The 14,199-nt window shown below is 43.0% G+C and overlaps 2 protein-coding genes across 4 annotated transcripts; one reads left to right on the top strand and one right to left on the bottom strand.

Annotated features, from left to right (window-relative positions):
• Positions 1 to 4,533: 4,533 nt before the first annotated feature.
• On the top strand, positions 4,534 to 7,973 carry zufsp (zinc finger containing ubiquitin peptidase 1). 2 transcript variants are annotated; one of them, XM_053486823.1, is made up of 11 exons: positions 4,534 to 4,630; positions 4,792 to 4,973; positions 5,063 to 5,164; positions 5,521 to 5,616; positions 5,706 to 5,818; positions 5,917 to 6,085; positions 6,278 to 6,472; positions 6,657 to 6,819; positions 6,992 to 7,155; positions 7,311 to 7,531; positions 7,818 to 7,973. In XM_053486823.1, exons 2-11 carry the CDS (start codon positions 4,817 to 4,819, stop codon positions 7,863 to 7,865), a joined length of 1,428 nt encoding a protein of 475 aa, XP_053342798.1. In that variant the 5' UTR covers positions 4,534 to 4,630; positions 4,792 to 4,816; the 3' UTR covers positions 7,866 to 7,973. The 2 variants fall into 2 exon arrangements, with proteins under 2 accessions (XP_053342798.1, XP_053342799.1); XM_053486824.1 differs by lacking the exon at positions 5,063 to 5,164 and having other exon boundaries at positions 4,564 to 4,973.
• A 493-nt stretch (positions 7,974 to 8,466) lies between these two features.
• rwdd1 (RWD domain containing 1) lies at positions 8,467 to 13,402 on the bottom strand. 2 transcript variants are annotated; one of them, XM_053486207.1, is made up of 7 exons: positions 13,186 to 13,402; positions 12,425 to 12,490; positions 12,207 to 12,337; positions 10,961 to 11,104; positions 10,471 to 10,603; positions 9,720 to 9,782; positions 8,467 to 8,630 (listed from the first exon to the last, which is right to left on the bottom strand). In XM_053486207.1, exons 1-7 carry the CDS (start codon positions 13,256 to 13,258, stop codon positions 8,518 to 8,520), a joined length of 723 nt encoding a protein of 240 aa, XP_053342182.1. In that variant the 5' UTR covers positions 13,259 to 13,402; the 3' UTR covers positions 8,467 to 8,517. The 2 variants fall into 2 exon arrangements, with proteins under 2 accessions (XP_053342182.1, XP_053342183.1); XM_053486208.1 differs by having other exon boundaries at positions 12,207 to 12,334.
• Between the last annotated feature and the right edge of the window lie 797 nt (positions 13,403 to 14,199).

Below are 14,199 nucleotides of genomic sequence, written 5' to 3'. Positions count from 1 at the left end.
GTTATAGACTATAGTGTGCGCTGTACACCATATTCACTGTCCTGTTATAGACTATAGTGTGCGCTGTACACCCTATTTACTGTTCTGTTATAGACTATAGTGTGCGCTGTACACCCTATTCACTGTTCTGTTATAGACTATAGTGTGCGCTGTACACCCTATTCACTGTCCTGTTATAGACTATAGTGTGCGCTGTACACCCTATTCACTGTCCTGTTATAGACTATAGTGTGCGCTGTACACCCTATTCACTGTCCTGTTATAGACTATAGTGTGCGCTGTACACCCTATTCACTGTCCTGTTATAGACTATAGTGTGCGCTGTACAACCTATTCACTGTCCTGTTATAGACTATAGTGTGCGCTGTACACCATATTCACTGTCCTGTTATAGACTATAGTGTGCGCTGTACACCCTATTCACTGTCCTGTTATAGACTATAGTGTGCACTGTACACCCTATTCACTGTCCTGTTATAGACTATAGTGTGCGCTGTACACCCTATTCACTGTTCTGTTGTTATAGACTATAGTGTGCGCTGTACACCATATTCACTGTTCTGTTGTTATAGACTATAGTGTGCACTGTACACCCTATTCACTGTCCTGTTATAGACTATAGTGTGCACTGTACACCATATTCACTGTCCTGTTATAGACTATAGTGTGCGCTGTACACCCTATTCACTGTCCTGTTATAGACTATAGTGTGCACTGTACACCCTATTCACTGTTCTGTTGTTATAGACTATAGTGTGCGCTGTACACCCTATTCACTGTCCTGTTATAGACTATAGTGTGCACTGTACACCCTATTCACTGTTCTGTTGTTATAGACTATAGTGTGCGCTGTACACCCTATTTACTGTCCTGTTATAGACTATAGTGTGCGCTGTACACCCTATTCACTGTCCTGTTGTTATAGACTATAGTGTGCACTGTACACCCTATTCACTGTCCTGTTATAGACTATAGTGTGCGCTGTACACCCTATTCACTGTCCTGTTATAGACTATAGTGTGAGCTGTACACCCTATTCACTGTTCTGTTGTTATAGACTATAGTGTGCACTGTACACCCTATTCACTGTCCTGTTATAGACTATAGTGTGCGCTGTACACCCTATTCACTGTCCTGTTATAGACTATAGTGTGAGCTGTACACCCTATTCACTGTTCTGTTGTTATAGACTATAGTGTGCACTGTACACCCTATTCACTGTCCTGTTATAGACTATAGTGTGCACTGTACACCCTATTCACTGTCCTGTTATAGACTATAGTGTGCACTGTACACCCTATTCACTGTCCTGTTATAGACTATAGTGTGCACTGTACACCCTATTCACTGTTCTGTTATAGACTATAGTGTGCACTGTACACCCTATTCACTGTCCTGTTATAGACTATAGTGTGCACTGTACACCCTATTCACTGTTCTGTTGTTATAGACTATAGTGTGCGCTGTACACCCTATTCACTGTCCTGTTATAGACTATAGTGTGCACTGTACACCCTATTCACTGTCCTGTTATAGACTATAGTGTGCGCTGTACACCCTATTCACTGTCCTGTTATAGACTATAGTGTGCGCTGTACACCCTATTCACTGTCCTGTTATAGACTATAGTGTGCGCTGTACACCCTATTCACTGTCCTGTTATAGACTATAGTGTGCGCTGTACACCATATTCACTGTCCTGTTATAGACTATAGTGTGCGCTGTACACCCTATTTACTGTTCTGTTATAGACTATAGTGTGCGCTGTACACCCTATTCACTGTTCTGTTATAGACTATAGTGTGCGCTGTACACCCTATTCACTGTCCTGTTATAGACTATAGTGTGCGCTGTACACCCTATTCACTGTCCTGTTATAGACTATAGTGTGCGCTGTACACCCTATTCACTGTCCTGTTATAGACTATAGTGTGCGCTGTACACCCTATTCACTGTCCTGTTATAGACTATAGTGTGCGCTGTACAACCTATTCACTGTCCTGTTATAGACTATAGTGTGCGCTGTACACCATATTCACTGTCCTGTTATAGACTATAGTGTGCGCTGTACACCCTATTCACTGTCCTGTTATAGACTATAGTGTGCGCTGTACACCCTATTCACTGTCCTGTTATAGACTATAGTGTGCGCTGTACACCCTATTCACTGTTCTGTTGTTATAGACTATAGTGTGCGCTGTACACCCTATTCACTGTCCTGTTATAGACTATAGTGTGCACTGTACACCCTATTCACTGTCCTGTTATAGACTATAGTGTGCGCTGTACACCCTATTCACTGTTCTGTTGTTATAGACTATAGTGTGCGCTGTACACCCTATTCACTGTTCTGTTGTTATAGACTATAGTGTGCACTGTACACCCTATTCACTGTTCTGTTGTTATAGACTATAGTGTGCGCTGTACACCATATTCACTGTTCTGTTGTTATAGACTATAGTGTGCACTGTACACCCTATTCACTGTCCTGTTATAGACTATAGTGTGCGCTGTACACCATATTCACTGTCCTGTTATAGACTATAGTGTGCGCTGTACACCCTATTCACTGTCCTGTTATAGACTATAGTGTGCACTGTACACCCTATTCACTGTTCTGTTATAGACTATAGTGTGCGCTGTACACCATATTCACTGTTCTGTTATAGACTATAGTGTGCACTGTACACCCTATTCACTGTTCTGTTGTTATAGACTATAGTGTGCGCTATACACCCTATTCACTGTCCTGTTATAGACTATAGTGTGCACTGTACACCCTATTCACTGTTCTGTTGTTATAGACTATAGTGTGCGCTGTACACCCTATTCACTGTTCTGTTGTTATAGACTATAGTGTGCGCTGTACACCCTATTCACTGTTCTGTTGTTATAGACTATAGTGTGCGCTGTACACCCTATTCACTGTTCTGTTGTTATAGACTATAGTGTGCACTGTACACCCTATTCACTGTTCTGTTGTTATGGACTATAGTGTGCACTGTACACCCTATTCACTGTTCTGTTGTTATAGACTATAGTGTGCGCTGTACACCCTATTCACTGTTCTGTTGTTATAGACTATAGTGTGCGCTGTACACCCTATTCACTGTTCTGTTGTTATAGACTATAGTGTGCGCTGTACACCCTATTCACTGTTCTGTTGTTATAGACTATAGTGTGCGCTGTACACCCTATTCACTGTTCTGTTGTTATAGACTATAGTGTGCACTGTACACCCTATTCACTGTTCTGTTGTTATAGACTATAGTGTGCACTGTACACCCTATTCACTGTTCTGTTGTTATAGACTATAGTGTGCACTGTACACCCTATTCACTGTTCTGTTGTTATAGACTATAGTGTGCGCTGTACACCCTATTCACTGTTCTGTTGTTATAGACTATAGTGTGCACTGTACACCCTATTCACTGTTCTGTTGTTATAGACTATAGTGTGCACTGTACACCCTATTCACTGTTCTGTTGTTATAGACTATAGTGTGCACTGTACACCCTATTCACTGTCCTGTTATAGACTATAGTGTGCGCTGTACACCCTATTCACTGTTCTGTTATAGACTATAGTGTGCGCTGTACACCCTATTCACTGTTCTGTTGTTATAGACTATAGTGTGCACTGTACACCCTATTCACTGTCCTGTTATAGACTATAGTGTGCGCTGTACACCCTATTCACTGTCCTGTTATAGACTATAGTGTGCGCTGTACACCCTATTCACTGTCCTGTTATAGACTATAGTGTGCGCTGTACACCCTATTCACTGTCCTGTTATAGACTATAGTGTGCGCTGTACACCCTATTCACTGTCCTGTTATAGACTATAGTGTGCACTGTACACCCTATTCACTGTTCTGTTATAGACTATAGTGTGCACTGTACACCCTATTCACTGTTCTGTTGTTATAGACTATAGTGTGCGCTGTACACCCTATTCACTGTCCTGTTATAGACTATAGTGTGCACTGTACACCCTATTCACTGTTCTGTTGTTATAGACTATAGTGTGCACTGTACACCCTATTCACTGTTCTGTTGTTATAGACTATAGTGTGCACTGTACACCCTATTCACTGTTCTGTTGTTATAGACTATAGTGTGCGCTGTACACCCTATTCACTGTTCTGTTATAGACTATAGTGTGCGAGCATTGGTTAATGGCAGTCATGTGACTGATGCAAGCCAGATCCTTTTATTTAGTAAAATTTAGATTAATATTTACATTTTATAGTTGAGGGGCAAAGACAGGGCTCCATACACACATAAAAAAAATAATAATAATAAATAAATAAATAAAAAAAAAAACCAAAGAAAAGGGCACTGCTCAAGCACCCCCCCTCCCCCTCTGCACGTGCCTGCTCAGGGTTAGTAAATTTCACACACACACACACACACACACGCGCGCGCGCGCGCAGTAAGGCGCTGTTACAGTTTCACCGCCGTAAAAGACCCAGAGGGGGGGCGGGGTAACTCAACCTGTAATCACGCGCACACATCAGTCACGTGATTACGCGTCGTGAGTCATGTGACCACTTCCTGATTTATTTGTTATTTTGCCGGGCTCGAGCCGTGTGAGGAAACTGGTTGAAAGCGCGTGCTCACAGAGCGGGTGAGTGCGTTTATAGAGTTGATTTACTCTGTGTGTGTGTGTGTGTGTGTGTGTGTGTGTGATCTGCAGTGAGGAGCTGAGCTGTGACTCTGAACTGAACACTCATCCGCTCCTCACACACCTGGAGGACGAGGTCACGTGTCCACTCTTCTCTCTCTCAGGTGTTACGACGAGCTGCAGGTCCACATGAACACCACACACACACCTGAGTGTGGGACAGGGACGGGGACGGGGACGGGTGTGTTCGTCTCCTCAGAGCCTCGTGGGGGGGTGAAGAAGCTCCTCCCCTCACCTGGAGAGTCTCCGCCTCCTGAACACAGACACCTGGCCACGCCCAGTACAGGTGAGGAGCTAAGATCCTTAGGGCTTAAATAAAGCTCCAGGGTATCTGTAACACGTGTGTGTGTGTGTGTGTGTGTGTGTGAGAGACAGGCAGGACGTTCTCTTGCCCCATGTGTGATCTGATCTGCACCGACTGTTTCATGCTGCAGGAGCACGTGGAGCTTCATCTCCAGGACCAGGAGGTTTCTCATGGTGTGTGTGTGTGTGGGCGTGTGGGCGTGTGTGTGGGTGTGGGCGTGGGTGGTGTGTGTGGGCGTGGGTGTGTGTGTGTGGGCGTGTGTGTGTGTGTGTGGGCGTGTGTGTGTGTGTGGGCGTGTGTGTGTGTGTGGGCGTGTGTGTGTGTGTGGGCGTGTGTGTGTGTGCGTGTGTGTGTGTGTGTGTGGGCGTGTGTGTGTGTGGGCGTGTGTGTGTGTGGGCGTGTGTGTGTGGGCGTGTGTGTGTGTGGGCGCATGCACGCATCACTTCCTTACATCACATCTTAAATTTGATTACAGTTAACAGTAATGTTCAGACGTGTGTGTGTGTGTGTGTGTGTGTGTGTGTGGCAGGAGCAGTGTATGTGTGTCCCATGTGTGACGTGGTGTGTGAGGACAGTCGTTCTCTACAGGAACACGTGGAGCTTCACCTGGACTGTAACACTGCAGGTACACACACATACACAACACATACACACCTCTCCCTCTCTCTGCATACACACTGTGTGTGTGTGTGTGTGTGTTTGTGTGTGTTTTAGGGGATGATGTTTTTGGAGACCTGCGATTGGCTCAGCAGCTACATGAGGAAGATGAGCGGAAGAGGAAGGAGGAAGAGGCGAGGCGCGAGGCAGAGGAGTTCGCACAGCTTCAGGTCAGCAGGGGGCATCGCTCTTAACCACACACACACACACACACACACAGACTGACTGATGTGTAAACAGTGATGTGTGTGTGTGTGTGTGTGTATAGAGGCAGTTCGGGTTGGATGACGGCGGTGGTTACCGTAAGCAGATGGAGACGAGTCTGCGGCGAGCCGTGTCCCGAGGTCACGTGACTCCAGCCGAGTTTCACATGAAGAGAGTGGAAATGATGGAGACGCTCGCCACGGGCCTGGACGACGGCCGAACCAGGACCACAGGTTCAGAACTCACTCATACACACACACACACACACACACACACACACACTCTCCTTCTAAACTGTTCTGTACTATGTTTCTGTAAGACACGCTGTTCTCTACACACTCTACACAATTACACACACACACACACACATACACCCACACACACACACACACAAACGTTTGTGTGTGTGTGTGTGTGTGTGTCAGGACTGCTGTCAGCGCTGTATCAGTTTTACCAGCGTGATATTCGGGACGTGTCCCGCGTCTGGCTGTGTGCTGAAGCCGAACACTTCTCCTCGTCAGACGGAGACCGCGGCTGGGGCTGCGGCTACAGAAACTTCCAGATGCTTCTGAGCTCGTTACAGAGACTGGAACCGTACACCTCACTACACACACTGCCAGGTAAAACACACACACACACACACCCTTTCTCCAGTGTTAAGTGTGAGCTGATGTATCCATAAACGCCTTTACCGCAATTCTGTGAAAATAAAATCCTTTATTAAAGTATAAAACTCATAATCATGTCTAGAAGAAGCAGCTGCACTCGACTGAACCTCTTTGTACTTCTACACTTGTGTTTCAGACTCGTTTCCCAGCATCCCGCGGGTGCAGGCTCTGATCGAGGCGGCGTGGGCGGAGGGCATCGACCCCCAGGGCGCGGCTCAGTTTAACAGGAAACTGCAGGGCACTCGGGCCTGGATCGGGGCCACGGAGATCTACGCTGTGCTTACCTCGCTCCGACTGAGGTGTGTGTGTGAACACACACTTTCGATGAGTGTGAAACTCTACTTGTTAACTTTCCCAGACGTGGCTATTAAAGGTTTTATTTTATTTTAAAATGTGTAAAGGATTTAAATCAGTGTAAATAAATGTAATGTTTTATAAAAAGTTAATTTTACTTTTTTTTTTTCCCGTCAGGGCGCGCATCATAGACTTCCACCAGCCCACCGGTCCCGGACACACACACCCTCGACTCCTCCAGTGGGTCAAGAATTATTTCTCCCTCCCGTCCTGCGCAGGTGACCGAACGTCACCCAGGGTCGTGAAGACAAACCTGCCACCGATCTACCTGCAGCACCAAGGTGACCTGTAACAACCCCTCCCCCACCGTGGGGCTTCAGTCTGTCCCAATCCACATAATACTGTAGTGCACACAACACACTACACCCTGCTACGCCCCTCTTTATGATGTCATTGCTCCGTGTGTGTGTGTGTGTGTGTGTGTGCGCGCCCGCAGGACATAGCCGCTCTATAATTGGCGTGGAGGAGAGGAGGAACGGCAGTGTGTGTGTGTTGCTGTTCGACCCGGGCTGCTCTCCAGGTGACATGAGGAAGCTTTTAGGTCCAAACGCAAGCCCCACCCAGTTTAATCGCCTGCGCAAATTCCCCGCACACCTGAAACACAAGCAGTACCAGGTGGTGTCGGTGGAGGGAGTGCTGCGTGAGGACGAGAAACAGGTACCGTGTGTTACGATTGGCAAAAAGCAACAACTGTAAGTCATTATAATAGTTAAACAAATAAATAAACAAAACCTTAATATTAGTCTTTAAGTGATTTAATGATGAATTAAACTTTAGTCCACTTTAGTGTATTATACGTTTAAGTATTAAATAATAGTATAATTAGCTATAATAAAGTTAAGGTTAAAAACTCCCACTGATGCACTCTGTGTAGAGTCGCTCATTACATGTTTTAACTTTACCTTATACACACACACGTTAATATTTTTCTCTGGTGTTGCAGGAGCGTGTGATAAACTCAAGAACGTTGCATGCTGAAAGAATTCCCTGATGATCCTAAAGTCAGTGTGTTAAAATAAAACACGCTGAACATGTCCATATGTTTTGAGTGAATGTCGTGTATTTTAATCAAATAATAAACTATTATTTTTACTTTGTACATTAGTTTGTTCTTTTCATTTTTTACTGTTTAATATCTTATTCGAGGCTGAAGCACGTGAGATGTGCGCCTGTCCTCCTCTCTGCTAAACCAGACTACAGATCAGCCCGGGGTCAGACACGAAACATGCTCGGGTACGAGCTGCCCCTTCCACTTCTTAGGTAAGACACATGCACTTCATTGGCCCAGCGGTGGCGCTATAGCATTTATTTATATTCTACATTTTGGTTCAGACCTAAATCAGACCTAACCCTAAGTCCTACAATATATTTTTTGCCACAGAATCACTAAACTGACAACCAAATAAACAAAAACAGACATAATTAACTATTTGACTTCACACTAATAAACTAATGTGCATTAGATTCAAATCTGGCCTTTATGGGACCTGGCCATCTGATCCATACACACCTGATCCAAACCCACACACCCAAACACACTCGTCATAATGAGCAGGGGGTGCCGTTTTAAGCACACCCCAATTTTGTACAATGAAACGAAAAGAATATTTATTCTATTTATTTTTTTATTAATTGATTAAACATTAATCATCATCGCTGCCCAAGTCCAGGGGGTCAAAATCAGGATCGTCTTCGTCTAGCTCCAAATCGTCCATGTCTTGAAATAAGGACTCGTCCACTTCCACACTGTTTCCAGCTAAAAAAGACAAAAACAGTTTATTATGGAAAGGTTTTCTGAACAAAAGCATTATTTAAAAAATTAATTATAGAATATTATTTAGTAATTAACAGCTACTTTGTGCTACACTGCCTCAGCATGACATCACTTATCAGCCGTGCATAAGTTTATACTACAATTTTTACATTTAGGCATTTGGCAGACAATTTTCAAATTAGGCAATTTTCCTCCAACTTTGTATGAGACACAGATACCTATTGCTTGTTAGCCACATTAGCATTGTAGCTCTAAGGCTAAACTAAAGACAGAACTTTTATAAACTACAAACAATCAGGTTTTTTACAGTCACTTTAAATGATGGCTGTCAAACACTGATCATAAAAACACTGAATATCCTGACACTGGCATGAGTAACACAAAGTTATCTAAAGTACTGTACCAAGGTCTTAGGCACCGTGTTATCTCCAGTACAAATGTTATACATGTTTATCATCTCTACTTTATTTTGTACAAAAACTATTTACTATTTCCAAACATACCTTCAAAATTAATAAATCTGTATTAAGCACTGCTGATTATTTTAAGCAAAAACATGACAAAAAAATATTAACCATTTGTTTTACTACTCTTTAGTGATCTTTATAGTTTTTTATCTTTAGTTTTTTTTTTTAATCTAGCTTTAAGTTTATTTGATCTAGTAATGTTTTCATATGCACCTTTGCTCACTGTTCGTGCCCAGATGTGTGCAGTAATGTGTGATAAACAGCTGTTCGGTTTCACTAAGCGTGCTGGACAATACGAGTTCTTCTGCTAATTTTCTCTCACTCGGTTCTTTTCAATTTTCATGCCAAACCCCAGAGCCTACATTAGGGTTTTTTTTTTTTTTTCCATCTGTAAACTGGTCGTGTATGTAATATACTGCTTTCTTTACAGGTTTGCAAATATTATCTGGTAATATTATTTCTTCATAAATTTTTAGTTTAGTTTAAAAATAGTGAATGTAGATAATAGGGTTAGGTGCCTTATGGTACACAGTACTGTATATAAAAATGCATAATAAGTGCTTTTAATTTGGGATGTGTTTACTGATGGAGAGGTAAAACTCACCGTCCTCCAGGAACTGAATATCTGATGTGTCCAGGTTCCGGTCCTGTTCAAACAGCTGCTTTCCTGTGATACACAATTAACCAAAAACAAACAAACAAAAATAAATGAATGATTATTGTTCATAATCCAACACAAGGCTGGATCAGAAAGACAATATAAAATCTGTGCGCTGATATTTAATCACATATTGCAGAGACTTTTCTCCACCACTTCTCTTAAAATATTATTATTCTTATTATTAATAAACTGCTGAGGATAAAGACTGGAGACGTGCCATCCTGTCCATTCTGAATAGAAACTGGTGTTTTAATACCGGTCACATGTGAAGTGAATATCCCAGTTTATGTCACACTGCTGCTGAATCCTGCGCCCTGATTGGTCAGAACGTGATGATTAATTCTCTCTAACAGCAACACTGACAGTAGAGCAGGTTTATAGAAATGCACTCACTCTAATATGTTATTGTTTCTATGGTAACGGCTCGTTCAGAGGGATGTGTACGGTAACTAGAGGGAAACGGTGAGGGACATGAGTGTTTATAACAGAAGTGACAACTAGAGCTAACTTACTTTAATTATGTTTTACAATGTTAAATGTAAGTATAAATTAACTCATGTATATATTTATAAACCCTATTTGTTAGTAATTTGTGATGATATAAGAGGAATATCAGATGTGATTTGCAGCACACAGTGTTTTATTCTTCACACACAATCCCAGTCCTAATCATCTCACACACACACACACTTACCGGTGAGTTTGTTTTTTCCTGCCTGTTCGTCCTCTTTCTGTTTTTTCCTCTTCAGCTCAGCCATCTCTCGCTCAAACCGCGCCTTCCACGCCAGGAAGTTCTCGATTGTAACCACGGTTCCCTGAAATGCTTTCTGCAAAGGACAGGACAGGGAGGACACGGCAGGGAGGACAGGAACATGCTGTACAGTTATTCATTATAAACTATCTGACTTTTAGTCTAAAAAGGAAACGTTCAACATGAGCTGTGAGATTTAACAACATTTGTCATTTTATTTTCTCCTTCAATGTATAAAGGTACAGCTAGCATTAATTAGCGCGGTGGTCGGTCACTGTGCGCTTTATATGGAGTGTGTGAGGCGTTTCAGTCGTGATCACTACAGCGTAAATCAGGTTTAAGTGGCAGGTTCACACAACTCAGGCTTTAAAAGTCATTCAAATATACACAATAAAAATGTATACTTCATCGTGTGTGTGTGTGTATGTGTAACCTTCTCAGCCTCTTCAGCTTCTCTTTCTTTTCTCCTCTTTTCTTCTTCTCTTCTCACTTTCATCTGGTCAATGATTTCATTCAGTTTCTCCTGCACAGCGGTCACCAGCGTAAAGATCATCACCATGCCCAGGTTCTCCATCGCCTGCACACACACACACAATTTACTGTCTGAAGTCTTTTGTTTACCAAACCTCTTTAATTTCTTGTATTATAAGAACTCCAACACTCAGCTGACTAAATGAGCATTGAGAAGATCAGCATTACACAGACAACAACATCCAGCCGTTTACCGTCTGAACGCTGGGTGCAAATATATTCCACAGAGGGAGACGGACAGATAAACAGACAGACAGACAGACAGATCTAGAGATAAGACAAAGTAGTAAGTAAATAACTTTATGACGGAATCTTCACACTAGACTGTGTTACCTGCCCGAGTGTGTGAGGTTCAGTAATGATTACGTGATTAACACTGTGTGGAGTTTTAGAGCGTCACCCCGAGTGAGAGCTGAGTTCTTCTGAACTGATCTCAGATCAGAGTGATGGTGTGTATCAGGAGGCCCAGGGGTCGAGCAGCTCGTCACTCCGCTCATGTTTATAGAGGAGAGTCTCTGGGAGAGTCCGCTCTCAGACTGAACGATAATTTTGTTGCACAGAAAACCTTTTAAATTGTAAAATTTACTTCAGTTAATCTGCCTCTACCAGTTTTAGATCAGCTGGTGATGACGGCGGCGGGACATCAGAGCTCCAGACCGGAGAACAGGACGAGGTGAGTGTAACCAGACATAACGAGCAGAACGGCTTTCTCACAGACACCGCGTCTCATGTCTCGAGTGATGTAGTGTTTCTATACATACGATTTATTTTCTTTTGTAAATACTGAAGTGCATCATTGATTCCAAATGCACTTTTTATTTGCCTAAGGAAATAAATTATCTAAAATAAGTCAAATTCCAAAATGCCTTTTATCTTGTTTTGCGTGTGAACTCGTGTAACAGTATCATCCTGAAAATTCCCAAGACGCGTTTATGCTGATTTTCGGTTCGTGGAGTTGTTCTGTGCGTCCCCGAGAGAGAGAGAGAGAGACAGAGGGAGAGAGAGACAGGTCTTCACAGTGGCCCCTGATGGTGAACAGACCCTGAAGCTGTGAATTATCACTAACACACCCGGGAACCTTTGCTGTCTTTTCTCTTAAAACTATGTTGGATTTCCACAGTGTGTCCCTCTTTTAAGACATGACGGACCTGCTGCTGTAGCAGAGACAGGATGTCCTCAGTGTCCCGATCCTCCAGGTTCTCCTGTGACTGAATCTCCCACAGCGGCGCTTCATCTGGGTACTTCTCCACGTACGTGAACTTCAACGTCACCTGTACTGCTGAGACACACACACACACACACAGCATTTACTCTAATGTTTAACTGTGAAGTGTTTTACTGCAACGTAGATCTTTAAAGAACTTACTCTCATCACTCTCTCCAGCATCTGAGGAAACTGTGATGGTGAAACTTATCGGCTCTTCACACAGAACTGTGGGGATAAATTAATTACAAATAAAGTGTAAAAACTCTTCATGTTTATAAACTGAGTCCTGACAACATTATATAAACTTTTCAAAGCATTACTTCAAAGATGAATCTGTACTACAGTGTAGTTTTAATTCTAAAGTGCAGTATTTATAATATGATGATCTAATAAGACCAGACGCCCTTCCTGACCCGACCGTCCCATTCCACCCCCGGGCCTGGGACCGGCACTAATAACCCGGTGTGGGCGTTGGGTCCAAACCTTGGGTCCGATAAACCTTCCACTGATTATAATATGATACTATTTAAATATCAGAACTCTCCAACCCAGATCCTGCAGAACCTCAAAGAACCCGAGAGAACCACCTGTTTAAAGTTCCCCTGCACTGACACACACCAGGAGAAGCTGCTGATGATCTGCTGGTCTGACTCACAGGAGTGTGTGTGTGTGTGTGTGTGTGTGTCACAGAAACACACTGAAATGTTCTGAAGGTTCTCCAGAACCTGGGTCGGAACCTGAGCTCCAGTCACAGCAGTGAGACTTTAACAGTGTAAAGGTTTGATTAACTTCATGTTTTATCTTGTTTGTATTTTATCTTCTGTAAATTATTACTTATTGTTCTGTTCACTTCAGACTGAGAAACAGTTTCTGTCAGATTTAGCTTAGCATGCTAACACCACAATGCTAACACTTTCTACCTGTGAATGAATCGGGATAAATGGACTGAATCGCCTCCAGCTCGTTCCGCTGCTCCTCTCCGTAATCCGTCATTTTATAATAATAATCCGGATAATAGTTTATTATAATTAATCCGGATTCTCCATCGGCTGAAATCTGGGGTTAGAAAGAAACACGGAAAGCGCGTGCGAGGCTGGAGCGGCTCATTCTCCGGGTTGCCAGATTGGAGAGAGTTCGTCCCAGCCTTAAACGTGTCATGACGGGTTGCCAGATTTGTGGAATATCCTTCCCATGTTTAAAGTGAGCTTTATTTGTTACTGCGGGTTACCCGTAGCTCCGCCCACGTGCCACCGTCACATGTGGTGTCTAGTGATGGGAAGTTTGAATCATTTTAGTAATTCGGTTCTTTGAATCTCGTTCATCAAAATGAACAAATCTTTTGTTGAGTCATTTAGTTCATTTGGTTCTTTTGACAAGTTCCCGTCTCTCTGTGTGTGTGGAGTTTGTATGTTCTCCCCGTGCCTGGTGGGTTTCCTCCGGGTACTCCGGTTTCCTCCCACAGTCCAAAGATATGCAGGTTAGGCTAATTGGCGTTCCCAAATTGCCCGTAGTGTGTGAATGGGTGTGTGAGTGTATGTGTGTGTGTGCCCTGCGATAGATTGGCACCCTGTCCAGGGTGTACCCTGCCTTGTGCTCTAAGCTTCCTGGGATAGTATAAGGTACACCTGTGCACTACTCATGATGTCAAATCAGCATCTCGATGTGGCACACCTGTGAGGTGGGATGGATTATCTTAGCAAAGCAGAAGTGCTCACTATCACACATTTAGACTGATTTGTGAACAATGTTTGAGAGAAATGGTAATATTGTGTATCTGGAATGAATTTTAGATCTTTAAGTCCATCTCATGAAAAATCGGTGCAGAAACAAAGGTGTTGCGTTTATATTTTTGTTGAGTGTATATTAACTTATTATTATGAAATAATATTTCATGGTCATTATTTTTCCCAATATCAGAGATTATTGCAGAGGCA

Source organism: Clarias gariepinus, chromosome 25 (assembly GCF_024256425.1).
Source record: "Clarias gariepinus isolate MV-2021 ecotype Netherlands chromosome 25, CGAR_prim_01v2, whole genome shotgun sequence".
Lineage (NCBI taxonomy): Eukaryota > Metazoa > Chordata > Actinopteri > Siluriformes > Clariidae > Clarias > Clarias gariepinus.
The sequence above is the reverse complement of the archived record's forward strand: the minus strand, read 5'-3'. Positions and strand labels throughout refer to the sequence as shown.